At 53.9% G+C, this 19918-nt stretch overlaps 5 protein-coding genes across 5 annotated transcripts; 2 read left to right on the top strand and 3 right to left on the bottom strand.

The window, feature by feature from the left end:
* Positions 1-54: 54 nt before the first annotated feature.
* On the bottom strand, positions 55-2475 carry SMAC4_08188 (uncharacterized protein). The gene is made up of 3 exons (XM_066090760.1): positions 1393-2475; positions 1182-1331; positions 55-1084 (listed from the first exon to the last, which is right to left on the bottom strand). The coding sequence occupies exons 1-3, from the start codon at positions 2305-2307 to the stop codon at positions 506-508; spliced, it is 1644 nt and encodes a 547-aa protein (XP_065947341.1). The 5' UTR covers positions 2308-2475; the 3' UTR covers positions 55-505.
* Positions 2476-3248: 773 nt separating this feature from the next.
* On the bottom strand, positions 3249-6619 carry SMAC4_08187 (uncharacterized protein). The gene has a single exon (XM_003351123.2). The coding sequence runs from the start codon at positions 6421-6423 to the stop codon at positions 3409-3411; it is 3015 nt and encodes a 1004-aa protein (XP_003351171.1). The 5' UTR covers positions 6424-6619; the 3' UTR covers positions 3249-3408.
* Positions 6620-6646: 27 nt separating this feature from the next.
* On the top strand, positions 6647-10266 carry SMAC4_08186 (uncharacterized protein; the record flags this gene model as incomplete). Its single annotated transcript, XM_003351122.2, has 2 exons — positions 6647-8997; positions 9077-10266. Exons 1-2 carry the CDS (start codon positions 8454-8456, stop codon positions 10264-10266), a joined length of 1734 nt encoding a protein of 577 aa, XP_003351170.1. The 5' UTR covers positions 6647-8453.
* A 328-nt stretch (positions 10267-10594) lies between these two features.
* On the bottom strand, positions 10595-12499 carry SMAC4_08185 (uncharacterized protein). Its single transcript, XM_024655930.2, has 4 exons — positions 12365-12499; positions 12044-12193; positions 11734-11972; positions 10595-11541 (listed from the first exon to the last, which is right to left on the bottom strand). Exons 1-4 carry the CDS (start codon positions 12469-12471, stop codon positions 11516-11518), a joined length of 522 nt encoding a protein of 173 aa, XP_024511729.1. The 5' UTR covers positions 12472-12499; the 3' UTR covers positions 10595-11515.
* A 2703-nt stretch (positions 12500-15202) lies between these two features.
* SMAC4_08184 (uncharacterized protein) lies at positions 15203-19391 on the top strand (the record flags this gene model as incomplete). Its single annotated transcript, XM_003351120.2, has 1 exon — positions 15203-19391. The coding sequence occupies one exon, from the start codon at positions 15203-15205 to the stop codon at positions 19280-19282; it is 4080 nt and encodes a 1359-aa protein (XP_003351168.1). The 3' UTR covers positions 19283-19391.
* Between the last annotated feature and the right edge of the window lie 527 nt (positions 19392-19918).

The following is a 19918-nucleotide window of genomic DNA, read 5'->3' as shown; positions in this document are numbered from 1 at the left end:
GAGAAGTTACGACTAATGAGTTGATAGTTCATCGTCTATGGCCCTTGCCTGGAGGACTTGCATTTCAGCGTTCAGCGTTCAGCGTCGGAGTTCGGATCGGAAAACTTCTGGCTTCAGGATTTCAACTGTTTTTAATATGAGCTTGACGGCTTGCCTCGTCCACATCTGATTGGAACTTAACCTGTCTTGCTCCTTAGCGTAGGCATATTCAGGAAGGAGAGAAGTGGTTATCTGCTGTTGACAGACTCAGAAGGCTCTCGGTGAGGAGGGCTGGAGGAGAAAACTGATGTTGATAGCGAAAAACCTGACTTCCTCTACCTCTTCCAAGCTGCTGCTTCGTGAATCGTTGCCATAATTATAATCCGTGTCTGAACAGTTTGTTTGTTTTATGCCTCCTCAGGATGATCCAAAGTCTTAACTTGTTACCGCGATCGGTATTGATCTCCCCTCCATGCCACGTCTCCCTCACGATCCAGTACTATCCACCACCCCCTAGGTTTATAGCTCAATTTGTTCCCTCACTCTCCGAACCATAGATATCAAAGTCAAACTCGCCCCCGAACTCTTCCCTACCCTTCGCCCCATCCCAAGCCCAAACACTCACACTACACCCTCCACACCTAAACTCCGCCCACCCATCTTCCCCAACCGTAACCACCTCCCCTCTCCACCCTAACACATCCGTCCACCGTTGTCCAGCACACTCCGCCCCAATAAACATCCGCTTCCACCCTTCCGCCGCATTACTCATCACCACGGCGCACTTATCCTTTCTATCCCATGTTCCATGTCGGACCCAGCCAATACAGGTTTGGTAATCGAAGTAGTCCGTCTGCGGTCCATACGCATAGAGCTTCCTGGCCAGGAGGAGCTTAGGGAGGATGGTTACGGGGCCGCTAGTTGGTCTGGTGGGAGACGGGTTGTCGGAAGTGGGGGTGCAGAGGCCGTAGAGGTCGCCGTAGAAGACGCAGGGGTAGCCGGCTTCGCGGAGGAGGATGAGGGCGTAGCCGAGGGGGAGGAACCAGGGCGTTATGGGGACCGCGAGAGCTTGGAGGGGTTGGGTGTCGTGGTTTTGGACTAGTGTCTGTTACGGTGTGTTAGTAATCGGGGTTGTCAATTGGGAGGAAAGGGTAAGAGAAGAGGTATGGGGAGGAAGAGAAGACATGGAGAAGGGAACATACCACGGCACAGACAGGCGCCTTTTGCACCAGCGTGTCGTCAAACACCTTCCTCAAATCAGCCGAGACACTTGTACTGATTTCGCCAAAGTTGTAAACCAGCGGCGCATCAAACAGCGAGAACTTGTGATCCATCCGGTCGAGATAATCGGTCTGTCATGTCAAATGTCAGTACCTCAGCTCCCTTGTTTTCAAAAATCCAGAAACAACATACCATACTCTTCAACGAATCCTTCCAAAACTCGCCCACAAGAAACCACCCCTCACCAAACTCTCCATCCAGCATCTTCACAAACTTCCTCAAAAACCCCTCACTGAAATGTTTAACAGCATCAAACCTGATGCCCCTAATCGGCACCTCCTTCACCAACCACCGTCCCCAGTTGAGCACATCCTCCTCCACCTCCGGATGACTATAATCCAAATCGCAGCCCATCAAATAATCATAATTGCCTTTTTCGCCATCAACCTCCTCGGGACTTCTCGCCCACCCTTGACTTTGCTCCCCGATAATCTGGTAGATAGTCCCCGCCTTGTCCGGATCGTTGGCGTTAAAGTCGACTCCCGAGAAATGATACCAGTGGTACTTCAACTTGCTGTGTTGCAGTTGGTCTCCAGCCCCAGACCGACCAAAAAAATCGAAGCCCACCCAGGCGTCGATCTCGTACTCCCCGCTTATGCGAACGTTTCGATTGTTGGCGTCCACTTCAACGGCCTTGCACTTCTCGCGGTGGTCAGCGCCGAATCGGTGGTTGAGGACCGCGTCCCAGTAGAGGCCTACGCCGTACTCTTGACCCTTTTGGGCCAGCTCGAGGAGTTGGGACTTGGTCCCCCACTTGGTGGCCGTGGAACCCTTCTGGGAAAACTCGCCTAGGTCGTAGAGGTCGTAGATGTCGTAGCCGTTGGACTGGGGGGAGGTGGCTTTGCAGGAGGGCGGGATCCAGAGGGAGGAGATTCCGTGCTGGGAGAGTTGGGGGATCTGAGAAGAGAGACGGAGGAAGTGCCCGTGGTCGGGGGGGATGTACCATTCGAAGGCCTGGAGAAGAGTGGCGTTTTGGGGGGTGGGCTGTTGTTGTGGTTCGGCAGCCTGAGCCGGCAATGGGGATGGAGTTTGAAAGTTGTCGCCCATTATGAGGTTGTGGGTGGCTGAGTTGAAGATGTGGAAGTTGACGCAGATGAAACCTTTTGTCTTGATGTGCTATCAGGCGGGAATACTTAGGTATTAGGATTGTCTAGGAAGGATGAAGAGATACAAAGATTGGAATGAAAAGACAATAAAAATGAGATGCCACTGGGATCAAAGAAGCTGAAGTGATGATGATAAACAATCTGACCATGAGGCTTAGACCAGTAGACCACTCAGCTCCAAGCCGTGTCAGCAAGAGCCATCTTGACACTTGCCCGACATCAGGCCTCGACTACCCTACCAAAACAGTCAAAAACGTGCCATGCAAAGCATCGACGATGGTTCGGTACGCATCATGATTGGTTCAGCAAGCGAAGAACGACTAGAAGTACCGACGGCTGAAGGTGACGGGCGGGCATGCCGATAAGGACCGGTCTGGAGATAGAGGGAGGGGTTGATTGGCGAAGGTATCCATGGTGCTCTTCTACATTGATCGGTTCAAAGCTCCCTGTTCAGTTGCATAAAGACACGATTTGAGGAATGTAGGGGAAAAGTCGTCATGTTGTTGATAAACGAAAGAACGAGTGTGGCCGTTGAGACTCCGATGGCGCCTGGAGGGTGTCGGGCCAAACACCCCCGGCACCGGCCCCGGCAAGCAGCACTAACAGCGGACCTTTAGCGTCTTCAGTGACCTGGGGGACGTCACTTCCTCCGAACAAGACATTCCATCTCCCGGCCATGTCGACTTCCTGGATCTTCGTCTATTCTCGATGGGTGCGTTAAAGTCAATCAGCATTCTAGAACCAGTTGAACGGGTGAGGTGTCACGAGTGAACGGCGTGGCGGCTGTCAACCTGTCAGGTAACGTCAATGGGCGATTGGGCGCGGAACAAAGACCGCAGCAGAGCGTTGCACAACTACAGGTACATCGAAACCAGAATCTCAGTCTGTAACATCTTTAGATGTCTATAGATAAGTTAAGTATAGATTGACGCCAACATTGCAATCCCTATAACCAGATCAGATCGATAAAAATCTATGATGGTCTTGTAACGCCAGAACACGCTTTGCTGCTAAAACACACACGCCTACAACGGACCTCCTTTTAAAGCTCCTCATGCTTGATGGGCTCCTCCTTGCTCTGCTTCTGCTGAGCCTTGGCATCCTCCTTGGCCTTCTCCTCCGCCATAACCTTCCTCAACATCTCCTCAATCTCCTCATCGCTGACCGTTTCCTTGGCCGGCTTCTCGCCCGCCTTGGTGGCCTTTCCATTCTTCTTCTGGCCGCTCGCCTTGCTTCCAGATGCCTTGGCCTTTCCGTTTCCATTGGCCTTTCCGCCCTTGGCCTTGGCCTGCGTCTTCTCAAAGTTCTTGACCCCCTTCATGGCCAACGCCATACCGGCCTTATCCAACTTCTCTCTCCTCTCGAGAAGGTCCTTGACTGTCAAGACGGGGTCATCGGTGGGTCCCAACTTCTCCTGCTCGGCGACCTTCAGCTCCAACCAAGTGGAGATGGAAGTATACAGGTCCTCGGACTCCTTGAGATCTTCGAGGCTGTAAAGAGGGGGGACGGGACCGAGGTCCTTCTCCAAGACCTTCATGGGGTCTTCGGGAGTACCGGTGGTGGAGGCATCGTCTTCTAGGCCATCAAAGTCTCCGGTGGCGGAAGAAGCCGGGGCTGTGGTAGACGACGAAGCAGAGGCGCTAGCAGAGGCAGAAGCGTGGAAAGCCTCGTACGCGGCAATCTTCTCCCTGATGTCCTTGACGAACTTCTTGGTGTTGTCGAGAGCATCCTGCAACCCCTTGAGGATCTCAGGCCTCTTCTCCGCTTCCTCGGCCCTCTTGAGGACAGGATCGACAATGTTTTGGAGCTCCTTGAGCTTGGCCTTAAAATCCTCGCGAGTGGCATCAGCGCCGTCGCCGTAGAGCCAGTCGCTGGCGTCGTCCTTCTTTTGCTGGAGAGTCTCACGCTCGGCAGCGGTGGAGTGGGCGATGAAAGACTCGCGGTCGAGAATGTCGCTGATCTTGTACGTGTAGGCTTCGAGCTGGTTGAGCGCTTCCTCGCGGAGTTGGCGGGTGCGGTCCGAGGCGGCGAAGGACTTGAGACGGTCCTTGAGGGATTGGAGGGAGGCCTTGGGGAGGAGGGAAGCGGGGCCAGTGGGGGTCAGGGTGAAGTCAACGTTGATCTGAACGAGCTGCTTCTTCTTGGGCTCAGTAGGCTTAGTCTCAGCAGAGGCAGAGGCAGAAGCCGAAGAGGTGCTGGTGGTGGAAGAGGTGCTAGTAGAAGACTCGGTGGACGCAGAAGCAGAATCCTCCTCGCCCTCAGTCTTGTCCTTCTTGCCGAAACCGAAAAGGTTCTTGACACCATCGACAATACCCGCCTTCTCAGGCTCGTCAGTCTCGCACTCAACAGCAGCCTTGGTAACGTCAACCTCGCCGTTCTCGGTGAGAAGACGAACGCCAACCTTGAACTTGATATCGGCCTTTTCGCACTTGTGATTCTCCACCAACGCCTCGACGGAAGCGGTCAAGTTCTTGGTGGTAAAAACCTTGGTATCAACCTCCACGCCATCCATCACCAACTGGTAAAAGTTGACGGACAAGTCCTGGACATTGTTGAAGGTGATCTCCTTTGCCGGAGCTCCCAAATGAGAAGTGGCGGTCCAAAGACGCTGGTGCTTGGGCTTTCCTTCGTCATTGTTCCACCTCATCCCAGCGGGGTACGAAGCAATATCGGCGATCTTAATCTCCTTCACCCTGAAGCTAGGCGAAAGCTCAGCAGCGCGGAAACCGGCACCAAAAACGGCGGCCTCGTCCGAGTTGACGTTGGTGCGGATCTTGTCGGCTCCTCCGAGGACCTTCTCAAGCTCCTTCTGGACGAAGGGAGTGCGCGAGGCACCGCCGTGGAGGATAATGGAGTCAAGATCCTTGATTTGCAGACCGGCCATGGCAAGGGCATTGTTGACAGCGACGCTGACGCGCTGGGCGTGGGCGGCGGCCATCTCTTCGAACTCGGCACGGGTGATCTTGTACTTGAAGTCGACATCATCGTAAAGGCCCTCAAAGGAGGCCTGGGTGTTCTGGTTAGCCGAGAGGACGTGTCTCAAGCGCTCAGCTTCCTTGGTCAGCTTGGCGATGGTGCGGCCGTGGAACTTGACGGCCTCGAGGCTGACACCGGCTTTTTGGGCCTTGGGCGACTCGACGAATTGGCGGACCATGTCGTCAACAATGAGATAGTTGAGGGCGTCACCACCGAGAGTGCGGTCCCAGCCAGATCCGAGAACGGTAACCTCCTGGATAGTCTTGTTGAACTTGCCAACGTCCTTGACGGTGCGTGACTGCATCTGGAGGACGGTGGCCTTGGTGGAGCCGGCGCCCATATCGAAGATCAGGTGGTTCTCGGCCTTTTCGCCCTTGTTAACATTGGGGAACTGGCGGCTGGTGGCATAGTTGAGGCCGACAGCGAGACCGTCAGAGATAAGAGAAAGGACCTTGAGGCCGGCCAATTCGGCAGACAGCTCGACGGCGCGCTTCTCCTCGACGGTATAGAAGGGAGGGACAGTGATAACGACGGAGCGGACAGAGCTAGAAGGACCAGCGAGAAGCTCGGCGTTGGCGCGAATGCTCTGGAGCTCCATGGCCAACAACTCCTCAACCAGCCAAGCCTCCTCCTCTTCGGTAAAAGCGGCGGCGCTCTTGAAGGCCGCAGTTCCCTTTGTCTTGTGTGTTTCCAGCTTTAAGGAAGGGTGTCTCTCGGCGTATTCTCTAACTTGGACGCTACCAGCGGGGAGGCCGAGGATGGCCTTGAGGTTCGGGTAGACGTCGCCGGGGAATCGGGGGGCGATGGCTATGGCGTCGGAGCCATATTCGCGCTCGGGGTAGGCACCCTTCTTGGGGCCATTGGAAGAGGGCTTGAAGGCGACAGCGGAGGTCTCTTTGCGGCGGGAGTCTTTGGTCAGGACGATTTCGAGAGGGATGCCGGGCTTGACGAGGGTGGCCTTGATGTATTCGGTGCCCAGGTCGACACCCAAGACAGCCGAGACGGCAAAGACATGGGCGGAGAAGAGGAAGATGGCGGAGAGGAATATCCTCAAGGGTGATAGTGTTGACACCCGCGCCATGGTGGGCGTTGTATGTGTTGGGATGTGTGTATGCGGTTGGGGGTCTCGATCGGTGCCGTGTACGGGTGTCGAGTGGTTTGTATAAGATGATAGATAAAAAGACTCTTCAAGGAGTGACTGGAACTAAAAGAGGCATTCCGTCAGACAGATGAACAAAGTGGCCTCTTGTGACGAAGGTGTCGGTTGTGTTGTTCCTCTTGGAATTCGGAGGGGAGCTGCCGTTATGTCGTAGCGGTAGCGGGCAGTAGCTGGCGGCAGGCAATGTCTCAGCACTAATTGATACCTGTTCTTATCGAAGAGGACAGCTGTGAGGTATTCACTCTAAACGCTCTCTGACCAATGATATCTCGTCCTTTGGTGTTACTGTTAGCCTATCATTAGCTAAAGTGGTCTGGGCGCCCAGCAGCTGCGAAACTTCGAGACGAATCGACTTTTGTACTCAGTACTGAAGCCCTTCCCATCTCTGGAAAGCATTTGCAATAAGTAATGTGCCATCGTTGTCAACTGCGGCTGATCAGACTCTCTCTTGATGAGGAAGAACGGGACAATGGGAGACACCCGCCTGTATTATGTCATGCGGTCAAAGAGAGCCCCCAGCTGAAGAGGACCCGCTCCGGTGCCAAGCCCGTGTCCAGTTGAAGCTCGATCCCGCCGAACTACCGGCAACGGGCCCACTCTCACGGAGCCGAAACCCAGAGTGGGACGGAAGTGCCCCTGGACTCTATATTTCGTGCTGGTAACTGCTTGTAACACCTATTTTTGCTTCTTTCCATGGGACCACTGACCAACGTGGTCTATGGGTGACCTCTTGAAGGAAGTACGTGGCCCCCTTCTGTGCTACTTACATGTGTGTTTCGAGGCGAGACAGTTGGGGGTCACTTCTCTCTCAACCCGGCAACATGAACTGTATAACCTCATCGTAAGGGGTAACAGACACTAGCAAATAAAGACTTGTGTCTTTTAAAAAACCGTTGGCTAGGCGTGACATCCCGTTAGGTACCCGGGCCATGTAAGTTTGCGTGGTAGCCGTCCCGTGCCGAACCGAACTTCCACTGACACAGCTCGCCGATCTTGGTTACGCCTCGCAAGAGAGAAGTATCAAAGTAAAGGAACATGGGCATTTTGTTTCCCATATTCGGGTTATCTCCATGCTAAGGTAGAGACTCGCCAAAAGAGCAATGCCGCAATGTTCAATGCAGCGTTGAAGGGGTCCGAAACCGGACACATTACCGCTCCTTCCTTCTCTGCTTTAGAAATCTCATCTCCTGCTCCTGCTTGTTCTGGTACCTACATTTTAACTTGCACCCCAAGGCCAACGTTTGCCCTTCGTTCGGTCCTTCTCTTCTCCCTCAGTTCTTACCTGCAAACCCCCGACATCGCAAAATGGCTACTACCTCTGCGGTTCCTTCCATCCATGTGTTCACACGAAATGGGTGCCTAATATTCCACCTTCAGCCTGGCTACCCGACACTCACCGCTGGGCCCATGAATGCTTTGGATGTTCTCCATTGTCCGACTCCCGATGAAAGGATTATCTCGCGGGAAATAAGCACAGAACGAAACTGACTGGTCGGAAATTAACGAGAACCCTGACGACCCTCCTATCATCGCCCGCAACTTTGATCCGATGAGTCAAACTCCAGACTCGACGATTTCTTCTCTCCAAAGACCCAGACTCTTCGGCTTCAAGAAGACCGATCAGGTATGACGAATCCAAGCGGAAATTGGGAGAAAACGGACCCTGTGTCACTCACAACTCATCGGATATTTCCCGATTTGTGACCACATGGCCCACACTTGGAACTGTGATCGTGTGCAAGTGTAGCAGAGATATAAAAGGGTAGTAGCAGTGGGGGGTTGTGACACTCCAAGATCTCAACCTCTTACATCTTCCTCAAGGTCGAGGTCAAGAAGAACTTCTTGTTCATCACTCAAAGGGTTACTCGCACGACCTTTGCTTCTTCCACTCCTTCCCAAGAATAAGACCACCAACATCGACCTCAACAAGCCCTCAGACCCGCACAGCAAAGATGGAGTTCAGCGTCCTCATCTCGGTACTTCTCCTCCTCGCGGCTCACTCCCTCGCCGCCGTAGTCTCACCCGGCTCAGGCTCACCTCATGATCTCCGCCGTGATTCAAAGTCTAAGGCGTCATTCTCACTCTCAGCTCACTACAACGCCGCCTTCCACTCTGTCCATCATGATCAACCCTCCAACCACGGTCTTTTGTCTTATTACAAGTCCCTCTCCCGCTTGAATGTCAAATCCGACTCGCTTCCCCCGGCCCTTCGCAAGCTCGTCGAGGATACCTCCTCCGACAAACCCAAGGGCGGACCTGGAGCCAGCAGCAGTCTCCCCACTACTCCCTTCTGGGAGGAGCGCGAGTACCTTTCCGAGGTCACAGTCGGCACCCCTCCGCAGAAGCTTCTTGTTAATGTCGACACCGGCTCTGTCAGTTTCTGGGTGCTCAGTTCGGAGACGTTCATTGCGAACAAGACGCTGCGCGTGATTTACGAAATTGGCAAGTCGACGACGGCGGAAAAGGTTGTTAATGCTTCTTGGGATTCTCATTATGGTATGTTTCTTTCAGCGTTCTGACTCTGAATGGTATATCCTTTGAACGAAAACTGACACCAGAAAAAAAATAAAAACAGCCGACGGAAGCTACGCAGCCGGCAACGTCTACCACGACACCCTCCACCTCGGTTCCGGCATCTCGATCCCCAAAGCCGTCGTACAATCCGCCCTCGAAGTCAGTCTCGACCTCGCCTCGGACCTCGCCAACTCCGGCATCATGGGCATAAGCTACAACATGTCCAGCGAAGTGCACCCCTTGGGAACCGAAACCACCGTGTCGGAACAACTCTACGAGATTCTAGACCAGCCCCTGATGACCATCGATTTGCGCACCCACGCTAATGGGACATATACCTTTGGTTCGATCCCCTCACCCGACAACGGCGAGAAGGGAACAGAAAAGGAAGTGAAGGAGAGAAACCCGTACAAAGGCGAAATCAACTACTACCCCCTCAGCCAAAGCGAGTACTGGCAGACTTCTTATACATCTTTTGCGATAGCAAACAGTACCTACCAATCAGAGTGGATGAACGCCGGTCTCGGTCTCGAGGACTCTGACCCCCTGAATGACACCGGTCCCTCTCCTACCTCTACTTCTTCAACTCATCCCACTACTTCCACTTCCACCACCACCAACCCCAACGCAGCAACAACAACACCAACCCTTCAAGAAGCCATAATTGACACCGGCACCTCAGTCCTCTTACTCCCCGAAACGATCGTCTCCAAATACTACGCCCACGTCCCCGGCGCTGTGTTTCGGTCCATGTACAATATCTGGACATATCCTTGTGATCTGAAGGTTCCTGTGCATACAAGGTCTGGTCCGCCTCCCAGCACCGATGCTGCTGGATCTGCTGGATCTGCCGCCGTCGATGGGAACGAGAACAAAGAGCCGAAGCCCGTCTTACCAGACCTAAAGATCGCGTTTGGAGAAAAGGGTGGTTGGCACGCTACCATTCCTGGAGCGCTGTTTAATTTTTCTGTGATTAGTATTGTGGACGACTCTTTCCGTGCTGCTGCTGCCACTTCTTCCGCCGCGTCTTCTTCCCGCCCTGCTACTTTACACTTGCACAACGACAACGACAAGGCTACGAAGGAAAAGGCCAAGATAGAGAACGATCCGGGAATGATCACCCAATGCATGGGCGGTATCCAAAACAACATGGGCTTGGACGTGGGTATCTTGGGAGATACGTTCCTCAAGGCAGTATTTGTTGTGCTGGACATGAGGGGACGGGTGGGATTTGCTGATAAGGATTTGTAAGGTCCTTGGTACTTAGGTAGCTCATCTGGATCTCGCGAGGCCTCAGGTTGACGACGGGAGGTTGAAGAAAAGGGACTCTGAATAGGGAATTGAAGTAATGGCCCTCTATGTCATGACAGAAGCATTGCGGCGTCTGGAGTTGGTACTTCTAGTTCTTCGCGCGTGCTATTGACCCCCCTTTCACATGATTTGTTAGGTAGATATAACCTTCCAGTATGAAACGACTGCTCTCCTGTTCCACCTATGTCAATGTGTGGTAATTATAATCGTGGAAGTTTAGTCACTGACTATTCTCTTCTGTGAACATGCGTCTTGAGGCACAAGTCAGCGGAAGCCGAGCGGTATTGCCAATGACATCCCTCACAGACCCCTTGCACACAATACATACCAAGGGAACGGAAACAGCTCCCTAGAAGTTACAAATCTCTGTTCAGACATGGTGCAATATATCCAACATACAATTGCAACTGAACTACCGTCAAATCCCAGACAAATGTCGTGTTTCTGTAGATAGTCACAGGACATGTGAACCCTTCCCAAGAGCCGTCGCAGTCACCCTTGTGCTGCTCTCTCCCTTCCCCTATCCCTTTCGTCCCATGCAAAATGCCATTTCCCCAGGCAATTTGGCCAACCCTGAATCCCTGCATCCGCATCCAACCCGTCCTGCTCCAGGACCCAAACCGGCGAGAACGATCGCTGGTGGCCTCGTGTAGAGGCAAAAATGCAAGCGAGTGTATAATTATTAAGGTTATGGCGTCCTGGTATCTGGTGGTGTCGAAAGCCAAAACCCGGTAAACCGGGCCATGGTGATGGTGATGGTGATGGTGAGCCCTATTCGTGTCGCTCATTCGAAAAGCAGTCCTGGGGTTGAGTATCCTCGAGACCTGATATAGAGCGAAGCGTAGTCGTGTAGTCGAGCAGTGGGTGTGTCCATGCGATTGGTATTGGCCCGGTCGGCGGCGAAGAAAGTATTAAAACTATAGTAGTTGCTGATATAGCGTTGTCGTGGTATTCGTAGTTCGCCGTCTATCATGGATTCCGGTTCCCAGGATTCGCGCCAACCGCTTTCATGGGGTAGCTGTCGTGTGTAACCCTCCCGGTTGTTGTTATTCGCCGGCAAATCTCAGTAGATGTCGTCATTTGTTGTAATGCAATTCCGATCCCTCCTCCACCCTCCGTGCTGTCGACAAGGTTGAGGAGGCATAGGGGGTATCTCTTCGAAATTTCAGAATAATTGTATAGAGGTAACTCAGTGGTGGTGTTCACGGTCGCCGTCTGGATTAGGGGCCACAAGGACAAAGTCAGCATAACTGGAGCTTTCGGATACGGTTCGGATGGATTTGATGGATGATGCGTCATCTCCGGAAGAGGCAAATGTGGTAGCGACGTGGAAGAATGGCTGATCAATCGGTCGGGGTGTTCTTGGTGTTTGTGGGCTAGAGGGCTCTATCGGAGATTCCAATTCACCTTCACTTCCTATCGGAGTAGGCGGCATCGCTCCGGAAACTGGCGCCTGTTGGCTCTGTCTCGCGGACCCTGGCCTGCCCTTGTTTTGTTGCTGGTTCTGGGGAGTGTGGAGTTGTGATGGCTTTGCCTGGGTGCCGATGGCAGCTGCTGGGTACTGACTCTTGAGTTTCTCCTCCATCTCACGGAGACGCCTCTCGAGGGCTTCGAGTTCGGATGCCTTCTTGTCGACTTCTTGCTTTCTGTTGCCACCAGAAGAGGTGGAAAGGTTAGCGAACGAATGCTAGCAGGGGGGTGGAAGAAGTATGCGAACCGGGCGTCGAGGTCGATGTCAATCGTGGCGTTGGCGTTGTTGGCATTGGCGGGGGCTGACCGCTTGTCGCCCTGGTCGGCGAGGTCGGTGATGTCCTTGTCGATGCGGAAGATGTCCATCAGCTCCTGGGAGAAGTTGCGCGCAATGGTGCTGTCGTTTTGAGAGATGTTAGTCCACTACAGTAATTTGTGTTTGTCATCGCGTCATTGTGATTCCGGGCTGAGCTTATGCAAGGTACCGAACGGGTCGTTGGCGTGGTGGGTGGAACAATGACATCGGATAGGTAATAAGAAAGGGGATAAGAAATTCGGGAAAACGCACGATTGCGGGCGACGGCCATTGGGCTTCCAGTCGCGGTCAAGCTCGTCGTCGGTCATGTTGCTGTGAGTGGTGGTGGTGGTGGTTCTGGTGGCAGTGGTGGAAGACATGATTTCTGGTACTAGATGTGTGAATATGGGATAGCAGAAGAGAGAAAGAAAGCAAGAAGGCGGAAAAAAGGATGGACGGCGAGGAGGAATTGTCAAAGGATGAAATAGAGAAATGGAGAGGAACTTGAGTGTAATCAATATGCGAATGGATAGGATGTGCCCTGTCTGTGTTAATGTCACCGTCTGGAGCGCCCTTAATTAGCGTGGAACTTGGCGGTACAATGCCCGGAGTGCCTAAACATTTTGCGTCCAACAATGGGTTGACAAGGGTCCCAGCTGGCTGGCAAAAGCGGCCAGCTGCATCCCATAAGGCACAAGGCACAACAGGAAGGAAGAGGCGCCTGTCATTTTGCCATTAAAGTGTCGCTCTTGCACATCTCCTGACACTAACAACTCGGTCAGGAGTTCTGTTCCTCTGAGTGGTGCAAGGGACGAATGCACGACACCTCCAGACCCCTTTGACTCTCCTTAGACTCCTATCATGGCCAATCATGGCTCTATGAGATTATCGGTTTGCCTGGTGGGGAATTGGTCACCCGCTCAGGGCCACTAGAAATACTGACTTCATCTCTCCTCCGCCAAAAATACCGTTCGTTAAAGAAAAAGGTAAAGTACGTATACAGAAAGGGGGCAACATCCGGGGGAGTCAACGTTGAACCTTACAATGTACGGAGAACATGACCTCAGTTCGCGATGAACCTGTTGACACACTTCCAGGACTTTCCACTTGACACGCGAAACAAGAAACAAGAAACAACTGGACATCCCCAGGGGCACAAATGAAACACCAAGGGTATCCAGGCCATGCAGGCCAACAGATCATGCATCACCATCCATTGTGAGGAGCGGAGACATTTGGCATTTGAAGGACCACTTCCCCGGCGTCATGAGGAATTTGAAGTTAACCACAATCTTTGATAATGTACCTACCTTAGTGTCATGCACCGAGTGGTGCAGAGAGGCAGGCACCAAAACCGGCATCTTGCCGGGCCATTCTTAGCCATGCCGACACCATGACAGAGTCAAGGCCAATCCTCCATCCAGCACATGTCTGAATGATACGCGAGCACGGGTTCTACCCATCACACCAACCCGAACCCCAAGAGCTTCAGACTCGTGATCGTGGAAGGCCTACATAGCTGATTAGGGAAGCCACACGAACTCACCAACATAAAATAGTGAGGATAATTCTCAGTAAATCCGACATCCAGTCTTTATGGGTTTGAGGAAATACCTCACTGATCAATGTGTTTGGTGTTTTGGGACGAGCCGATAGTGTAGATCGAGGACCAGGAGCACCAAGCTAACGAACAAACTGCACTAAATTGCAAATTGCTAGTCACATAGACACCCAGTCATGTCGGCCAAATAAAGAAAGTGGTTTCCCAGTCGACGATCACGGCTACGAGTGTGGAGATAGTCAGATCAGAAGTTTAAAACTCATCAAAGGCGGTTACATGGTGAGGTTCATCGCCATTAAACTAACTCCATGTTGAAGGACACAGAAGGGTCTTGGACGATAGCTCCAGAGAGGTTCGGAACTCTGAGCTTCTTGGCCGTTTACAGTCAAAAAGGTGAAACCAGACAATGGATGGTGGTACCAAGCAGGTACTGATCCAGTCATGATCTGATGTATACAGTTTATTGCGCTTGTTCAAGGCTGAAACGTTGGGCCGGAGCACACCCCCAGAATCTCCGGATGCTCCCAAGCTCCCGAGCAAGGCTCCACAACCCGGAGATCTTGCCGGGCGGAGACCTTGACCAGGCCGATGCGGAGCGGGACCCCCTGGTTCCTGACTTCGGAGCCGAGTCACGTGGAGCATAATAGTCTCACTACAAAGTATACTCCTTGATACACGTTTAACAGAGAATATCCTGTAGACGCTAAAGAGCAGCTCTTTACCCCAGCAACCATCAAACCCCCAGCAAATGGATTGCGTTGCCATTCGTCGAGCACTGACAGTGACAAGCAATTCTCCGATCCAACGAGACGACAGCTTCGAGTTTCAACCGCAACCACCACAACCATTTTCGGCCATTCGCCTAGCAAATCGAGATTCACCGACATCCCATTTTTTTCAAGCCAAGCAAGGAGCACTTTTTTTACACGACAGGCCACGAAGCGACCGCCCGATAGACGAGCGATCACACGTTATAACCAACCAGATCAATTCATTTTGAGTTTTGCGACGAACTAAAAAAATATTATCGCCATCAATACCCAAGTCCGCGCAAATAGACGTTATCAAGAACTCATCTTCGCAACCGAAAGAGAGTCTTTATACAACCACATATGCGACGACCTGATTCGCATCCATCCCAACTAAAATCGCTGCCCGGCGTTTTGGATAAAGGCTGCCGGTATGTCAAGATCTGGAGGAAGACGCGACTTCCAGAGTGCGACGCGTGAGCGGGGGGTGTTGCACCGTGTTTAGTGGCTTGGTTATAGTGGTTGGCCCTTGGAGGGGTGCATTCTTGGTGCATTTGGTGCCCTGGTCAGGTCAAACCTCCAAGCTCGAGAATTGCGACCATGATGCATCATCACCACCAAAACAAAACACCACAAATCACAACACAACACAACACAACATCTCTCACCACAACCACCAATCACTTCCATTGCCTAACACAGTTACTGACTAGCTGAGAGCTACAGATCGTGGCGCCGATTCACCTTCTTCCGCAACGGCGTGACAGTCCCCTCGATCTCCGGCGAGGTGGAGTCTGGGGCATGACTACCACGAGCCGCGACGCTTACACTCCCCTCGAATCGCTGTTCCTGCTCCGCGGCATCGCCAAACACGGTCTCGACCAGCAGGCTTTCCAACGCATTGCCGACATCCTCCAGCAGAACCGCCTCATCAAGACTGCGCCCTCGTACGATGCCGCGCGGCTGAGGCCCGAGCCTCTCCAGGAGCTCTTCCTCCACCTGCTGTGGGACGAGCTGAAGCAAGAGCACGACACTCCAGGCCCCAAGCCCGATGGCGGTCTGTCTCCGAACTCTAAAAGGCGACGGTTGCAGCCGCCGCCGCTGCCCACTCTGAGGGAGGCCCACCAATATGTGCCCAAGATCGAAAGCCTTTACCGGAAACTCGAGCAGACCTACGTCAACCAAAGCCTCCAGGAGATCGAACAGCACGAGAGACACTATGAACGGGTTCAGACTGAGGTGCGCGCGTTAGAGCAGGCAGTTGCTCGGGGTGAGGAGCAGGAGAGGAGGGCAAAGATTCCAGACGGCGTACCGGCTCAGGACGGTCCAGTGGCGGCACATAAACCGAGTCCGGCTTTGGGTCCGATTCCCAGTCCAGTTTCGGTTCAGGGCCCGGGGCCCAGATTACCCAACGGCGCCGGTCACGGTCCTTCGCCAGCTGCATCGCCGCGGATTGCTTCTCCACGACTACCGCCGCCGCAAACTCAGTCTCCCCGTACTCCTACGACTCCCCAACTGCCGATACCCACGCCTCCTCTGCCGCAACAACAGCAACAGCAACAGCAACAGCCACAGCAACAGCCACAGCAACAGCCACAGCAACAGCCACAGCAGCAGCAACCTCAACCTCAACCACAACCGCAACCGATACAGCAACCGATACAGCAACCGACACAGCAACAACAGCCGCCGATTCCACCGCAGCTACCGCCCCAGGTATCCGCTCATATACCGCCACGGCCCGAAGTCGTTCGTCATGCCAGCGTTCCGTCTCCTACGACTCAGCTGCCACCCGTCAGGGCGAGTCCCGGCCCGTTGCCTCCTACCACGCTGCCTACGACTCTGCCTCCGACTACGACGGCAGCATTACAGCCACAGCTGGTCAGCTCTCCGCGGTTGGGACATCACAACATTCCTCGGGGTCCGATTACGTCTGGTCCTGGTTCTCCAAGGCCCATGACTGCCGGTGGGATACCACATGTCCTTCAACCACCAGCTTCCTTCTCCCAGGCGCCTCCTCAACCACCCCAGCCACCCAAACCTCCCACTCCTACCGGGGGACTGCCACGGCTGGACGGTGTTGCAGGGCCTTCGAGACAGTCTCCAGTTCTTCCGCCTGCTCATCACCCGGCAGCTACTCTTCCCCCACCGCAGCCATCGATCTCTGGACAGTCGCAGGGTGGGCAACTCAAATGGGAGCCTCCATATCAACCACAAGCCGGGCATCGTCCTATCATGGGCCCTGGACAGCAACATCCCCATTACAGCCCTATGTCACAATCCCCCCAGCCGCTGCACTCGCCTAGGCTGTCTTCGCATCCACCACCTCAGCAGGTACAGCAACACCCAGTGGTATCAAGGCCTCCTCAGCCGCCGCCTATGAAGCCGCAGGTCTTGATACCTCCTCAGGCTGGCCAACATTATGCTCCTCCTTTGCAGCCGGCACCTATTAGGTCCATGTCCGACTCACCTGGTCCGAGTCCTGTTCGGCAACCGTTGGCTCCTAATGCGGCTACCGGAATACCTAGGGTTAATTACCAGCAGCATCCCTCGCCGTATCCTCCATATCACCTTCCACAGCATTTGCAACAGGGTGCTGCGGTTGGTTCACCGCCGCAGTCGCCATCCGCGATTCCGCCGAGACTCACTCATGGGCTGGCTGCCCCTCAGCAGCAACAATCACCTCCGCCGCTGCAGTCACAACAGCAACAGTCACCTCAACACCAACCCCAGGCGCTACAGGCTCCTCCACCGTTCAGCCAGCCGGTCGCGGCGTCTATGGCCCCGTCGCCGACTTTGGCACCTATTCAGTCGGAGGTACAGAGAGCTTATCCTTCGCCATACCCATCTCAGATGCCACAGCTTTCTCATCCACCACAGGCACATCAGCTGCAGGCACATCCACCGCAAGTGCCTCATCCGTCTCCAGTATCGCATCCACATCCACCGCCGACACACCAACCACAGGCGCACCCGCCCCAGTCTCCCCAAGCTCCTCAGGTGCCCCAGGTATCACAGCCTCCTCAACCCCATGCTCCTCGGGCACCACAGGTTCATCCAACGCCCCAGCTACCGCACCCACAGCAGGCCCCCCTGCCCCAGGTTACCCAAGCTCAATCCCCGCGGGTTCCGCCGATCACTCATGCTCCTCAGCCGCCGGTCGCCCATTCGCCGCATGTACCACATCCACCGCAGCAGCAGCAGCAACAACAACAACCACAGCCTCCGATCCAACAACACAGGCCGCGCTCACATTCTGCTGTGACAACTCATTCCGGCCCCAGGTTCAGTCCCATTACTTCGGTCACTCAGACTACTCTGGTACCTCCCGCGAAATTGAGCCTCGGCAGTGGCACCAAGTGGGTGTCTACAGCTAGTCCTTCTACCCCTAAGCTGCCTGATGTGCGATCTGGCGGTGATGAAATTCGGCCTCCTGCAGTTGAGCCGCTTAGCCCCGTACAGCAGCCTGCAGTTTTGCCAACGGCCAGACAAGACCCGGCCAGACCTTCTCCGGCTCGGCAGCCGACGGGTGAAACGGTCAGACCTAGAGGAAGCGCCCCTCTAGTTGGTCCCCAACCTACTCCGGCATCACAGGCTCGTCAGCAAGCAGCTCAGAAGGTGTCGAAGCCAGCGGATAAACCAGCGGCAGCTGAACAGTCCAGTATTGCTAAAGACCCTGCCAAAGACCCGGAACCGGCCACCACTGTTAAGAATGAGGTGGACACGCCCCAGGCTACGATGGACACAGGCGATACCACAGCCGACGAAAGTGTCGCTGGTAAACGTCAAGCAGCTCGTCAAGCGAAGCGTAAACGGGATGAGCTATCACCCAGTCCCTCCGCCACTCCCGCCGAGCCCACAACTAATGGTAACGCAATCCCTGCCAACCAAAAATTCGACCAAGAAGCGCCGGTGACAACGTCAGCGATGGCACCACCGGACGCCAACAGGGTCCTCTGGAGCCGTGGTTTCCACAAAGTCAGCGCCTCGGCCATGGAACAAATCGTCCGCCACCGGTCCGCCAACATGTTTGCCGCGCCCATCCGCGAGAAAGACGCTCCCGGTTATCATAAGGTGATACTGCAGCCTCAAGACCTCAAATCCATCCGGGCCGCCATCGCCCACGGCAACCGTTCCGCTACCCAAGCCGCCGCCGCTCTACCTGGTGGAGACCCAGGCCATATGTTGGTCTGGCTCCCACAAATGGAAGAGCTCGTCCCGCCCAAGGGTATCATCAACACGGCCCAGCTGGATCGAGAGCTTGCACACATGTTCAGCAACGCGATCATGTACAATCCCGACCGCTGGCACGGGCCTGGCAGTTCCTTCCTGGCAGAAAGAGAGGAAAGGGCCGATGACAATAACCAGGCAGGTGGCCACGGTCATGGGCACGGTCACGGCCACGGCCATCCGGGTGATGTGCTTGGGTACAAGGTTGATGAGTTCGGCGTGGTCAAAGACGCGAGGGCAATGTTCTCGGAGGCTGATTCACTGTTGGCCGACCTGAGGGTTGCGGAGGACGGGAGGATCAAGACGATGATGGAGGATGGGACGCTGCAGATGGCTTCGAGTGGAAGTGGAAGTCAAAGTCAGGATCATTCTAGGTCGGCGAGTAAGGGTGTTGAGAAGGCTGAAGAAGGACAGCAGAAGGATAAGCCTTTTGATGATGACAAGAAGGAGCAAGGCAAGGATGCTGATGCTGATGGTGATGTCTCGATGGTTGGTGATAAGGAGGAGGACGAGGCGGCGAAAGGGGATGATGGGAAGGTTATAGATGAGGAAGCAGATGGAGAAGGGACGGCTACTGAAGCTGAGACTGCTGGTGGAAGCAGTAGTAATCCGAGCAAGAGGAGGAGGGTGACGAGAGGGGAGAAGGGTTAAGTGACTGACAGTGTTAAGAGTTTTTGTCTAGAGCAGGGACTTTGTTTGTATAGATTATTGCATAAGACTTTTGCTACTGTTGCTGCTATAGATGCTGGCATGGACTTCATGGCTTTACTTGATTGATCCTCATAGCAAATGAAGAGCTACCTTTCATCATAGGGATCCCTAGAGGTGGGAATATCTGCGCTCTGCAATTCTTCCTTTCTTGGGCTTAGTGTGATGAATGCTCGTGGTTGATCTTCCCTCAAAGAGAACTCCCAACCAACAATGACGTTCGAGTCTGTCAGTCTCTGGGCACTATCGGACAACTTTTTTGTTCATTTTATCTTGATCTTTCAATGTTCAAAGCCTTGTACAGATCCGACGAAACGAAAAGGGTATGTGACCACCTACCTTACCTACTGAACGCCTATACTCATCATGACTCAACGATTTTGCTAACCTGATCAAGTATCCCAGTCATGTCATGTTCTCACAACTCCCCTTTAGATCCCTTTTCCACGCCCTACATACCTTAAGGTAACTTCGTTCCTTCCACTCAATACCACATGTGTGTCTGCCCCATTCACTCCCATTCTTTCCCCTTTCACTACGGTACCTCACTTCCTTCCTTCCTTCCCCCTTCCCATTTCA

The sequence above is a fragment of the Sordaria macrospora genome, chromosome 5 (assembly GCF_033870435.1).
Source record: "Sordaria macrospora chromosome 5, complete sequence".
Taxonomy (NCBI): domain Eukaryota; kingdom Fungi; phylum Ascomycota; class Sordariomycetes; order Sordariales; family Sordariaceae; genus Sordaria; species Sordaria macrospora.
Note: the sequence above shows the minus strand (reverse complement) of the source record. Positions and strands in the feature narration are given on the sequence as shown.